The sequence below is a fragment of the Rhinopithecus bieti genome, unplaced genomic scaffold (assembly GCF_001698545.2).
Source record: "Rhinopithecus bieti isolate Rb0 unplaced genomic scaffold, ASM169854v2 scaffold_12155, whole genome shotgun sequence".
NCBI lineage: Eukaryota > Metazoa > Chordata > Mammalia > Primates > Cercopithecidae > Rhinopithecus > Rhinopithecus bieti.
The window spans coordinates 725,814-739,496 of NW_016807423.1; the positions used below are offsets into that span (position 1 = coordinate 725,814).

At 45.8% G+C, this 13,683-nt stretch overlaps 1 protein-coding gene across 7 annotated transcripts in view; it reads left to right on the forward strand.

Moving 5' to 3' along the window:
• The window catches only part of PIK3R3 (phosphoinositide-3-kinase regulatory subunit 3), a 150,566-nt gene that overhangs the window by 32,683 nt on the left and 104,200 nt on the right, over nucleotides 1–13,683 (forward strand). The window contains exons 1-2 of one of the 7 annotated variants that reach the window (XM_017881750.1): nucleotides 11,555–11,723; nucleotides 13,354–13,463. The exons of 2 other annotated variants lie outside the window; for them this stretch is intronic. In XM_017881750.1, coding sequence (XP_017737239.1) covers nucleotides 13,358–13,463 — 106 coding nt within the window. In that variant the 5' untranslated portion in view covers nucleotides 11,555–11,723; nucleotides 13,354–13,357. Of the gene's footprint in view, nucleotides 1–5,377; nucleotides 5,484–11,554; nucleotides 11,724–12,261; nucleotides 12,532–12,606; nucleotides 13,464–13,683 lie in introns of those variants that run through there. 4 more of the 7 variants (XM_017881749.1, XM_017881751.1, XM_017881754.1 and 1 more) reach the window with 4 other exon arrangements.

Genomic DNA, 13,683 nt, shown 5'->3' on the forward strand with positions numbered 1-13,683 from the left:
ATATATATATATATATTTTAAATTATCTAGCCTTGGCTGGGCGCAGTGGCTCACGCCTATAATCCCAGCACTTTGGGAGGCCGGGGAGGGTGGATCACGAGGTCAGGAGATCGAAACCATCCTGGCTAACACGGTGAAACCCCGTCTCTACTAAAAATACAAAAAAAATTAGCCTGGCGTGGTGGTGGGCACCTGTAGTCCCAGCTACTCCGGAGGCTGAGGCAGGAGAATAGCATGGACCCGGGAGGCGGAGCTAGCAGTGAGCCGAGATCACACCACTGCACTCCAGCCTGGGCGACAGAGCGAGACTCCGACTCAGGAAAAAAAAAAAAAATTATCCATCCTCAGGTATTCTGTTATAGCAACACAAAATGGACTAAGACAGGGATGGATGGAAGGAGCTTGGACATGTATACAAAGACTCCCTTGACAGTCTCACAGTGCAAGATAGAGCCAAGGGTAGGAAGAGAAAGGGGTCAGTTCTCTCCCTCCCATCTCCCCAACGTTTTGTCAGAACTCTAAGGATCTGTGAATTCTAAATTTCAACCCAGACTTCTTCTTCTTCTTCTTTTTTTTTTTGAGATAGAGTTTCGTTTTTGTTGCCCAGGCTGGAGTGCAGTGGCGCGATCTCGGCTCACTGCAACCTCCGCCTTCTGGGTTCAAGCGATTCTCCTGCCTCAGCCTCCTAAGTAGCTGGTATTACAGGCATGCACCACCACACCCGGCTAATTTTGTATTTTTAGTAGAGATGGGGTTTCTCCATGTTGGTCAGGCTGGTCTCAAACTCCTGACCTCAGTGATCCACCCTCCTCGGCCTCCCAAAGTGCTGGGATTACAGGCGTGAGCCACGGCGCCCAGCTTCAACCTAGTCTTCTGAGTTTGCATGAAGATATATTTGGTAAGATAGGAGAATTGAGGTTTTTTTTTTGGAGACAGAGTCTCTGTCTGTTGCCAGGCTGGAGTGCAGTGGCACAATCTCAGCTCACTGCAATCTCCACCTCCCAGGTTCAACTGATTCTCCTGCCTCAGCCTCCCAAGTAGCTGGGACTACAGGTGCATGCCACCATGCCCAGCTAATTTTTGTATTCTTAGTAGAGATGGAGTTTCACCACGTTGGCCAGAATGGTCTCAATCTCTTGACCTTATGATCCGCCCACCTTGGCCTCCCAAAGTGCTGGGATTACAGGCATGAGCCACCACACCCGGCCGAGGATTGAGTATTTTTTATTTAGTGGTTGACCTGATTTGTAACTTTCAAGTATTTTGACATATGGTATATGGCCCTCCATTTATATTCTTGTTCTGGGTCCTGCAAATGTTAGGCGTAGGCCTGACCTTAGTATAGGAACCAAGCTGGGCCTTAAGAAGCTCTATACTCAGGAAATTGATTACTGCTCGTATTCTTTCCATTCGTCACCCCTGCTCCTTTCAGAGCATTTATTTCATCCTTTCTTGGCTTTCTGAAGACTAGCTTCCTTTGCAACTCAGCCTTCAGGGTGAACATGGCCATAATAGCTCCAGAGATTGATTTCATGTTATAGGTCCAAACCCCTGAGGAGCCTAGATCTTGTTTTGGGTACTATTTCCAAATATTTGTGAAAGAAACTCTAGTCAATTCAGCCTAAGCCCTATCAACTATGGCCAGGGACACAGTCATGTACAAACTGAGAAGTGGGACATCATGGTGAACTGGCCAGAGGTACTAAAAAGTATCCACTACAATGATAGATAGCAGAGACTGGGAAAGGGAGTGTGGGTGGGAAGAGGGGATGAAGAGAAGTTGGTTAACAGTGAGATAGAAACTACAAGTTCTAATGTTCAATAGCAGAGTAGAGATACAAGTATTATGTATTTCAAAGTAGCTAGAAGACTTGAAATGTTCCCAACACATAAAAATGATAAATACTCAAGGTGGTCAGGCACAGCAGCTCACATCCATAATCTCAGAACTTTGGGAGGCCGAAGCGGGAGGATTGCTTAAGTCCAGGAATTTGTTACTGGCCTGGGCAACATAGTGAGACCCTGTCTCTACCAAAAAAAATTTTTTTCTTAGTTAGCTGGGCATGGTGGCATATGCCTATAGTCCCAGCTACTGGCACTGAAGGGTGGGGTTGGTGGTGGGGAGGGCAGAGGTAGGGGGATCACTTGAGCTTATGAGGTCCAGGTCGAGGCTGCAGTGAGCTGTGATTACACCACTGCACTCCAGCCTGGGTGACACAGTGAGACTCTGTCTCAAAAGTAAACAAACAAACAAACAAACAAACAAAACCAAGAAAACACTCAACGTGACGGATACACCAAATACCCTGACTTGATCATCTCACATTTTATATATGTAAAAAAAAAATCACATGAACCCCATAAATATGTAAAGTATTGTGTATCAATTAAAAAAAAACACAAAAAAGGTATGTACTACAATGGAGCAACTGACTGACCAGGTTGGGTCATTGATCCACTCACACCCTTAGGCCTTAACCTATTAGCAGTGCTCTTAGAACTAGCTGATCTACCCAGTGAGGTCCTGGAAATGAATAAATCACATGCAGAAGCAAAGGAGAAAAATACTACCAATGAAGGGAGAGATTCTCCACAAGACAGGCTGTAATTTCATTATTGAGTGGCCTGTTCTTTAGGGTGGGGACATGCTGGTTACCTAACCACTCATCAAGTGTGCCTTGTCTACCTCCTAAGCATCTCTCGCATCTACGCAAATCCACACAGGACTCTTGATCATTTGCCCACGTTGTTGCAACAATGTTTTCCAAGTCTTCAAAGTTTGCCCCTTCAATCCATTTTGCAATCTGATGATTCTCAAATGCAAATCTGATCACAACACTCCTCGGCTTAAAACTCTTAAACTCCCCCCATTGCTTGAGCATAAAGTACACATTCCTATCTTGACTTACAAGCCTCTTCATGCTTACACTGTAGCTTCATCCTCATCATCCTTTACCTCCTTTAACATTAGGCCAGCCTGCAACTACTTTCAATGTCCTCAAAGAGCCATGTGCTCTTCTCTGGGGCTTTGTACATGCTTTCTTCCTGTCTGGCCTATATTTTCATCTGGTCCTGTCACCTAACTAGAAAAGGAACTAGCTCAGATATGATGATTTTGAAGCATTTGTGTGGCATCCAGTAGGCATTTGGATAGACAGGAGAGGAGCTAGGACTGGTTTTAGGAGGCTGAAGAGGGTGCCATCCAGAGGTCTTATCTAGTGATTAGCTTTCAACTCCAGGAAAGACATGCTTCTTCAGAATGGAAGGTAAGGAAGCAAGAATGGGTACAGCTTTATAGGCTTTTGAAGGGATGAATGAAAGAAAGGGAGTATTATGCCTGTTGGTGTCTGTTAAGTAAAAGGCGAGGTCACATTTACTTATCTGACAGTGGAAGGTAATCACTTGAGGTGAGTAGTGAAGGTTTGGAATATCAGAATAAGCAGATACAGGATGAGCCAAAGGAATCTCAATTATGACCAGAGACCAGCCCAGAGTTAAGTTGGTAAACTTGGTTTTTCTTTACCGAAGCCCAACTGCCTGGGCATAAGAGCAAAAGTAGACTGTTCTTTTGGTCTGGGATTTGGCTTTGGCTGGCTGACTCTTTTGGAAAGACAGGAGAGAGACAGTTGATGACACTGGGAGAAAATGGTTAAAAAGATTCACATTGGGATTAGGTTTCTGGTTTCTAGGACTAGAGCTAGTCTATGACGAAGTTTCATAGGTCTGAGCACTATATTTAATGTGACTTACAGTCATTTATTGGGAAAGATGATCTTTTATTCTAAAATTATATCATCTCTACATCTTGATTTTAAAATGTGCCTGAAGGCTGGGCATGGTGGCTCACGCCTGTAATACCAGCACTTTGGGAGGCCAAAGCAGGCAGATCACCTGAGGTCAGGAGTTCAAGACCAGCCTGGCCAAGATGGTGAAAACCAGTCTTTACTAAAATACAAAATTAGCTGGGCTCCAGCTACTCGGGAGACTGAGGCAGAGAATTGTTTGAACCCGGGAGGCGGAAGGTTGCAGTGAGCTGAGATCATGCCACTGTACTCCAGCTTGGGCGACAGAGTGAGACTCTGTCTCAAAAATAAATAAAATAAAATAAAATATGTTTGAAAAAAATTAGATTATAGTGGTTGTATCATTTCCTAGGGCTGCCATAATGAATTACCCCAAACTGGGTAGCTTAAAACAACAGAAATCTTTCAGGTGCAGTGGCTCATGCCTGTAATCCTGGCACTTTGGGAGGCCAAGGTGGGACCACCCCTTGAGCACAGGAGTTCAAGACCAGCCTGGGAAGCAGTGAGACCTCATCTCTACAAAAAAAGAAAAAATTAGCCAGGTGTGGTCGTGCACACCTGTGGTTCCAGTTATTCAGGAGGCTGAGGTGGGAGGACTGCTTGAGCCTGGGAGTTCAAGGCTCCAGTAAGCTGTGAACATGCCACTGCATTCCAGCCTGAGTGACAGAGCAAGACTCTCTCAAAACAAACAAACAAGTTTATTCTCTCACAATTTTGGAGGCCAGAAGTCCAAAACAAGGTGTTGACAGGGTGGTTTCTTCTGAGGTTCTGAAGGAGAATCCACTCCATGTTCTTCTCTTAGTTTCTGGTGGCTGCAAGCAATTCTTAGTGTTCCTTGCCTTATAGACATATCACTCCAATCTCTATTACTGTCTTCACATTGCCTTCTCATTTATGTCTATGTCTCCAATCTCCCTCTGTTTTTAAGGATACACTGATCATTAGATCTAGGATCCACCTTAAATCTAGGATGATCTTATCTCAAGATCTTTAATTTAATTATATCTGCAAAGACTCTCTTCCAAATAAGGTCACATTCAGAGCTTCCAGAGCTTAGGAGTTGGAGATATCTTTTTTCGGTATCACTATTCAGCTCATTAAAGTAGTATTAGTGGTAATTTTTTCCCCATGTCTGTGCTTGGCCAGGAAAAAAAAAATGGCGGGGGTTGGGGTAGGTCAAAGAGAGTCTATTAGAGTTAAGATTTCAGAGAGGGGACAGGGTGTGGTGGCTCATGCTTGTAATCCCAACACATGGGAGGCTGAGGCAGGAGGATAGCTTGAGGCCAGGAGTTTCAGACCAGCCTGGGCAACATAGGGAGACCCTGTCTCTACAAAAAATAGAAGCAAAAAATTAGCCAGGTAGGGTGGTGTGCACCTGTGGTCCCAGCTACTCGGGATTCTGAGGCAGGAGGATTGCTTGAACCCAGGAGGTCAGGGCTGCAGTGGGCCATGATCACACCAGTGCATTCCAGCTTGGGTGACAGAGTGAGACACCGTTCCTCTCACCCCTCAAAAAAATTTCAGATGGGAAGTAGTTCATAGGTATGACAGATTTTTCTGGTTCTTGTTTGCAGGGTCCTGGGAAACTCAGCAGAAACACTAACCACATGCCCCTGTGTCAGGGTAGGATACTGAGCTAGATTCCTCCATCGTCTTGGAAAAGAAGATATGATCCAAGTGGTATGTGTGAATTGTATTTAGGGAACAAAGTCAGAAGTCAATGCTGCAAGAACCGAATCACTGAGGACTGTGAGGTTAATACTCAGCAGTTGAGGATGCCAGGAAGAAGCTGAGAAAGAGTGTAAGGCTGTTGAAGAGGAAAGACGAGGAGGATAGATACTCTCTTGTCCTGATCTTACAGTCTCAGGGAGAGTTAGTCAGTTTAGAAGCACATGGGTAAGCCTGGACACAGTGGCATATGCCTGTAATCCCAGCAATTTGGTAGGCCGAGGTGGGTGAATCCCCTGAGGTCAGGAGTTCAAGACCAGCCTGGCCAACATGGTGAAACCCCGTCTCTACTAAAAATAGAAAAAATCAGCCGGGGGTGGTGGTGGGCACCTGTAATCCTAGCTTCTCAAGAGGCTGAGGCAGGAGAATTGCTTGAACCAGGGAGGCAGAGGTTCCAGTGAGCCCAGATCACGCCATTGCACTCCAGCCTGGGCAGCAGGAGTGAGACTCTGTCTCAAAAAAAAAAAAAAAAAAAGAAGCACATGGGTCAGCAAAACTGTTCTCATAAGTCTCCCTTAGTAGATGGCGGGTTCATAAAGGCAGAAATAGTGTCTTACTGAGTACTCAGCAAAAGATCTGACCCATGGGGCGGACTCAGTTGAATTAAACTGAAAGACCTTGTCATTTTGAGCTGTTCTTCCTGTTTACCATTAACATCTAATTAATCTACTTTAGGCACAATTATCATATTGCATATTTGGTATATGTGATGACCAATTATATTTTTTGTTTATTTGAAAATATATTGTTTTTGAACATATATCTCATGACATAATTAAGAATTTCACACATTGACATCAAAAGGGGAGAAATAAGGTCCCAAATGAAGTTTGGAGAATAGTAGTGATCTTCACTGAATGTCTCCTTTCCAAGAAGTGTAAGATGAGCAGAGTGGAAGGTAGCCTCTACCCCTGGAAGAAAATCACTGTAATTGTATCATTTTCAATCAAATGCTCAAAGCTGAGGACACAAACGATCATGTTCGTGCCTTCTACATTCCATGTCTGTACTTTCTTACCCAAGTGGTGATCTTTAAACCCTAGAAGTCACACCATTTTCCCAGATTTCAAGAATGATGCCCCTGCAGCAGTGTTTGGGGAGGCTGCAGGACTTTGTTTTTGAGACAAGGTCTCGCTCTGTGCCCAGGCTGGGAGCAGTGGCGCAATCTTGGCTCATTGCAGCCTTGACTTCCCGGGCTAAAGCGATCCTCTGGCCTCAGCCTCCCAAGTAGCTGGGACTACAGGAACACACCACCATACCTAGCTGATTTTTAAATTTTTTTGTAGAGATGGGGATCTCCAGCTGTTGTTCAGGCTGGTCTTGAACGCCTGAGCTCAAGCGATCCTCCTGCCTCAGCCTCCCAAAGTGTTAGGATTATGAGCGTGAGCCACCATGCCTGGTCTTTTTATCTTTTTAAACCAAAATTGTCCAATACGGGAACTGGATTGATACTGTCCTCTAACAATGAAATGTAAAAATAATTTTTAGATTTGAGACCTGTGGAATTACAGGGCAATTATTGGACATTCCAGAAAGAAGGCATAAACTACAAGTTGCTCAAAAGTATTGAAATAATGACCACAGGAAGTGAGCATGCTTTAAAGCCCTATATGGTGTTATATTTCAGAAAAAAGCTGAGCTGGAAAATGAAACCAGTTTCTCTTCTAGCTGATGCATTTTCCTGAATTTCCTACAAACTGTTTGGAATTTTGCAAATAATTCACAGCTGATAAAATAAAAGGGCAGCGGAACTCAATGTCTGTGGTGAAGACCCTAGGGGAAGCCAGCGGGAGGGAAAGGTCATTGTCTGCCCCTCTTGGTTCCTGTAGCCAAGAAACTGTACAAGTTTTTGGTTTTCTTTTTGTCCTTTTAAATAAATGGAAGTCAGCTGAAGACCTACAGAAAGGATTACTAGGATATTTTGAACTTAGACTCCCCAGGACCTTCTTGGAGAGTTTACTTGCACTTTTGCTTATTCGCTTGAGGAATATTCATTGGCTACCCACTGTGTGCCAGGCCTTGGACTGGGCATTGATGGTTAAAGGACCATGAGGAACCACTGTTGTCCAACATGAGGAACTCTAAAGAGTGATAGGAGAGAGAGACCTGGAAGCAAACACTTTGAACATGGTGTGCCAAGGGCTGCGCAGAGGCCAGCACAGGGGGCTGTGTGAGCACAATGTGTAAGATCAGATGCAGAGAAGTAGGAGTTTGCCACTTTTTAGTGGAAACAGCTTTCAACAAAGCTTTTTCAGGCTTAGAGTTAATCATGTGAATTGCAAAAACTTGAAGGACCACGCATTTAAAGCAGGTGCATGCAAGTTTGGGGCAGCCAAATGTTACCTCTTCCAGGAAGCTTCTACTCACCTGCACGTGGTTAGAGATCATCACTGTCTTTGGGGCTCCCCCAACACTTTATCAAATTCTTGATTATAGCGCTTATCGTGCCTTTATTTATTCCTTTGTTGGTCCCTCCTCTATGAATTCTAGACTCAATGTAGGGACTCAGTCTTACTCACTTTTGTATCCTCAGTGTTTGGAAGCATCAACAAACATTTGCTAAGTGAATGAATGGGAGAGGAAGGCTGTGTGGTGCAGTGGGAAAGGCAATGAACTGGTAGTCAGGACATGGGGCTCTAATCCTGGCTCTGCTACTAGTGGCTGCATGACTTTGAACAAATCCCCTCATTGCTCTGGGTCTCAATTTCCTCATCTGTAAAATGAGAATAAAAATACAGCCTTCCACCCCAGGGTTATGGAGATTAAATGAGGTAACAGAGCTTCACCAGCTGCCTGCCCTGTTTGTGCCCTGTCCTCCTGAAACAGCCTGGACTATTGTTCCTGCCATTTGGATCTAATTTGTGCTCTCTCCCCTGGTGAGAACTGAGCTGAAATCTGTTGCCTTGTTGGAGGGGAAGTTTGCAGCAATGGCATACATATCATCCAGTTGGCCCTGTGTTACTAGAAGGGCAGACATCAAAAGTGAGGAGGATGTCAAGCTAGAGAGATTTGCTTTTTTTGTGACCCCTAAACCTAAAGGAGGACCCAAAGTGGGAAGAGTGAGACAGAGCAGATCTACATCACATGCTGAGGTGTATAAGTGAGGCCTCAAACATTGTCCCCAAAGCCCTGGAATTTAGCAGCATCTAGGGGAATGCCACTTTAATGAAGTCTACTCATTCATATAATGTCATAATTTCTCAGTGCCTTGGGTTAAATGATTAACTCTATCATGGGTATTCAAGTGCTAAGAAAGATGAGGAGAGGTAAAAAATTGCAAATGCCAAATACGACAAATAACATTTGGAAAAAATGGAAAATCACGATTTTAGACACAGCTGTCTCAAGAGATGACTATCAATTTCCAGGTGAGATGTCTTTCCAGAAGATCCACTAACATTGTTCTTTGTACATTGTAGAGGCAAACTTTTCCATCAAAACTTGATATATCTTCTACTTACAAGTCATGTGTCTTGTAAATCTGTTGTGTCTGGGGAGGCCCTAAAATCTGCAACTGATAATTTGTAGAGCTTTCTGGGAGTCACATTTGTTAAGCGAGTTTCTTTAATTGCATGGACTGGGTCTTATCACAAGACAAGTGGTCAAAGGAAGATGGTGAGAGAAGAAAAAGAAGGTATTGAGGCCAGTAGAATCCCTACCCAAAGGCTAAAGTCAGTTCTGGTGCTAATGCTAGTGACCTTAAAAAAAAAAAAAAAAAAAAAGGTACGTTTCCATTTTGCAAGGCTTTTTTCTTTGTTGTTGAGACTGAGTCTTGCCCTGTCGCCCAGGTTGGAGTGCAATGGCGCGATCTCGGCTCACTGCAACCTCTGCCTCCCGTGTTCAAACGATTCTCCTTCCTCAGCTTCCCGAGTAGCTGGGATTACAAGCGCCTGCCAACACGCCCAGCTAATTTTTGTATTTTTACTAAAGACAGAGTTTCACCATGTTGGCCAGGCTGGTCTCGAACTCCTGACCTCATGATCTGCCCACCTCAGCCTCCCAAACTGCTGGGATTACAGGCGTGAGCCACCGTGCCCGGCCCCATTTTGCAAGGCTTTTAAAAAAATATTGTGTGCTCAGATGGCACCTTTAATCATGAAGAACTTTTGGCTGAGTTCCAGGCTGATTCTGCTGGCACAGAGAACTCTGAGATCATACCCTATATTCAGAGCACAGAAGAAATACTTCATCCATCTCTGAAATAAAGAGGAAGAAATGAAGCATATTTGAACAGTTGCAGAAGAAAACCATACCAGGGTGAAAAGTGAAGGGCATCCTAGACATTTGGAGTTACAGAAAAGTACTATTAATTCTAAATACTTAAGTGGCATATTTTTTCATTCTAAGTGTTTCACTATAAACTAAGCAGCTTGCATAAATCTATTTCATAGACACATAAATGAAGGCAGATTTCATGTTTTACCTAAGACTACTTTAAGGGAGAGGGCAAAGGAAAACAAGCAGCTCCCAAAGTAGCAGGTTGTGACCCAGGAGTTTGAGTGCTTAGAGCTGAATTTAATCCACACCCAGGCCAAATATAATTCTCCAACTTGGAAGCGGTCCAGGACACCCGAGCTAACATTTTTTACCTTTGCCAAAGAGCCTGGGGCAGTTTGGTGACAAGCAATCACAACCTCACTTCTATTTCTCAACTGAAAGACCAGAATCATCTGACAGGTGCTTTCCCCATGGCAGGGCACTAGTTTAAGCTCAAGAACTAAGAAAGTTTGCTTCCCCTTGATTCGTCATTGCCTCTTGCATCACTTATTCTCTGGAGATCTATTCACAGGTCTATTTAAATTGGAGAGTTGGGTCATACAATTTTGGGTGGCAAGACTGAATCACAGCTTTACTACATGTGTCAGCCTTGACCACTTGATTATATATTGTGCTTCGACTTCACTCCATCACTGAAAGCTTTAGCTATGGGAAAAGCCTGGGTGATTGCTCTGTGTATTAGAAACTGAAACCCCACCACTAAATGCTAAAAAGTGGTCCAAGCAAAAGGTGCTGTGGAAATCTGAAAGCCATTATCTTTTCTACACTTCCTCTCTCTTCACCCTCATTTTGTTTGGGAATGCATATGAACACCTGTGAACAAAAATAAACTAACCCACCCTTGACAGATTGTTCTGTCTTTTGAGTTATCAAACTTGAGCACTTCTGGCTCCCACATATACTGAAGTAAAGACTGCTGGGAAGGCAGCCACAAATTAGAATTGATCTTCCAGCATCTTCTACCTGTAAGGAATGGTTCAGGAAATTATAATTAATTAGTCCTGCCCCAAAGTTGAAATCATATTTGGATTTCAGAAATAATAAGAAAGCATATAACAATCCTGGTGTGTTTTCTTAGCTCAACCATGTCCATCCATATTTTCTGGCCCTTTTTAACAAGTTACTCTATACCCAATCCATATACATTTTGACTGTCTGCCCTCAGTAACTGTCTCAACTCAGGGTACTTTTAAGGAAGGCAGAACCACCTTAGGAGGTAGAGGGTGAAACGTGGCAACTCTTCCACAGGCCAATCAATATAGCAGACATGCTCAGGGTAGGAGGTTTTGCTAGGGCTTAAATCAGGTTGTCAACTCAAACACAATGGGCTTTGTTATGTCTGTATAAAGAGGAAATGGAGCAGTTTTTGGCCTCCTCAGACTGTATTGTAGGGTATACAGGATGGCAATTCCAGGCACAATATTCAGGAGACACAAATCTACTTTTAGCTATTCAGTGTTCCCCAGCAAGTTAATTAGCTGTTTCTGAAATGCATGGAAATATTCAGCATTTTCATAGTGAAGCCAATCTCCCAGATTTAAGCTTTGGGGGTGGGAATGAGTACGTGAGGAAGGGGGTCTCTCAGGGAAACAGAATAGAGCCCCATTGGTGAGAGATCCCAACACCTGTGATTTATCTTAGAAATTACACATGCACTGTAATTCCAATACTTTTTTTTAATTTTTTTTTTTGTTTGTTTGTTTGAGCACTCCAGCTGGAGGGCTTGCTGACACCTCTCACTATTTTAGGCATGGGGAGTTGCCTCTGGGTTCAAAAGTCCTTGGGTGGCAAGCACAGAGGAACTGCGAAATGCCTCCCTCAGAAATGCCCAACTGCTTAAGGGGAGAAGCAGGGAGTGGGCTCAGGTAGCAGCCAGGAAGGTTGCAGGAGCCAGGGGCACATCCTCTCAGAGCGGTAAGGTTCCTGCAAGTGGGGTTTGGGGACCATTGCTTTGACAACTTGTCAAGGGTTCGGGGAGGGCTGTCCCAGCAAGGTGAAGGGGTCTGTAGGGAAGGTGTCTGCCCGCAGACCTCCTGAAGACCAGAAGAGCGCGCACCCCGCCAACTGACAGTACGCGCCCCTTCTCTGTCCGACCCCCTTCCCCGCGGCCAGTCTCCGGGCAGAGGCGTCTCACGCCAGCAGGTCCTCCCTGGCTCCTCTCTTCACTAGTGCGAGCGGACCGAGCCTCAGCGGGAGCCCCGCCTGTCTCCAGGCAGCTTGAGGCCCCGAGCGCTCGCCCAGCCTCTCAGTAACCGCCGTTTGCGTTTTCTTCCTTTCTTTCTTTCTTTTTTTTCTGTTCTTTTCTTTTCCCCTTCTGCCTTTGTCCCGCTTAGTAACTGGGCTCTGACCAATCGCCGCCTTACCGGCCGGCGCCGGCTCTCTCCTGATTGGCCCGCTTGGGGCGCGCAGCCGTCTCCCGCTCCTTCGCAGGAGCAAGGCAGACAAAAGACGCAGGCTCCAGGCTCCGGCAACCGGCCTCAGCCAATCACCACCCACCTTGCCTCTCTTCCCTCGCCCCGCTCCCTCCCCGCCTGGCTCGCGTGCTCCCGGCACTGACTCCTGGAGTGCGGCCAGCGCCCGGGCCGTACCATTCTGATTGAGGCTGGGGGAGAACGCGGATGGCTGATTGGGGAGCCGAAGCCTAGAGAGCGGTGGGGAGACGTGAAAGTCGAGATGGAGGGCAGGTTTTTGAACGTGTTCTCAGGCACCTGACAGAATCGCGGTACTTCGAGGCGGGACAGCGTGGAAGGGGCGGTAGTGATGCCTGCTTTTCCCCCTCCCGGCGCCGTTGGGTGGCGCCTCAGCGGGTGGGCAGCGTGGGGCGGGAGGGTGTCCCCTCCGCGCCGTTAAATAAAACTCTAGTGGCTGGAGTCGGGGGAAAGCGTGAGGGCAGTCGGTGCAGGCGGGTTGCTTCTTATACCCCGGCGGGAGCGCCCAGACAAGCCGAGCTGACTGGACTTTTCTGGCCGGCCCCATTCCCGAGGCTGGGGCAGCTTAGGTTCCGAGCCAGACCGGAGAGGAGCCCGAGTCTCGGCCCCTGGGGGATTCGCTCTCTGCAGACCAGTGGGACCCCGAAACTTGAACGCAATTTCCAGCCCCCTTTTTTTGCCTTCCTTTGTCACTTTCCCGGCTTTCTCCCAACGTGTTCTTTTTTTCCTCTTCATTCTCCCCTCGAAGGACACAAAAGTGGCTTCCGCGGAAAGATTTGGAGGCGGTGAGAGCTTTTCTCTCCGGAGAGCGACTGTGTAGAAAGGATTTTTGGGAAGCCGGTTTTTAACACCTCTGCCTTCCGTCCCCAAAGCCTCTGTGTAACCCTCTGAGGAGAAAAGCCCATAGCTTGAAAGTTCGGGGGCATTTTGTTGGGTTCTATAGGAGAGAAGGGGAGGACCCTGTTCTGGTAGTTTGGCTGGACTAGTGCTGGCCGTTGAAAACCCCGAAGTACATTTCCGTGTGGAACTTTTGCAGATATGTATTTTTAGATTTTTAAATACCAGATAAAAAATATATGCCTTCTATATATCTCCTGACGACCTGCCCCTGACAGCGCGATGTACAATACAGTGTGGAGTATGGACCGCGATGACGCAGACTGGAGGGAGGTGATGATGCCCTATTCGACAGAACTGATATTTTATATTGAAATGGATCCTCCAGGTACTTGGGAGAGAAAAAAAAATCTCGTGATGGGTCTGATTTGTATTTACCAAGAGCTTGGTGATGTTTTCAGGGCAGAAGTATTGCTGGATGCGCTAGGTTCGGGATGAGGGGAAGATTTGCAGTTACAGCTGCGGTAAAACTGCTTCTGGTTTACACGTTTAAAGTTTGCAGTTAGGACCCTGAACCTATTGTCCTGCGAAGGTGGGGTGGCTGGAAG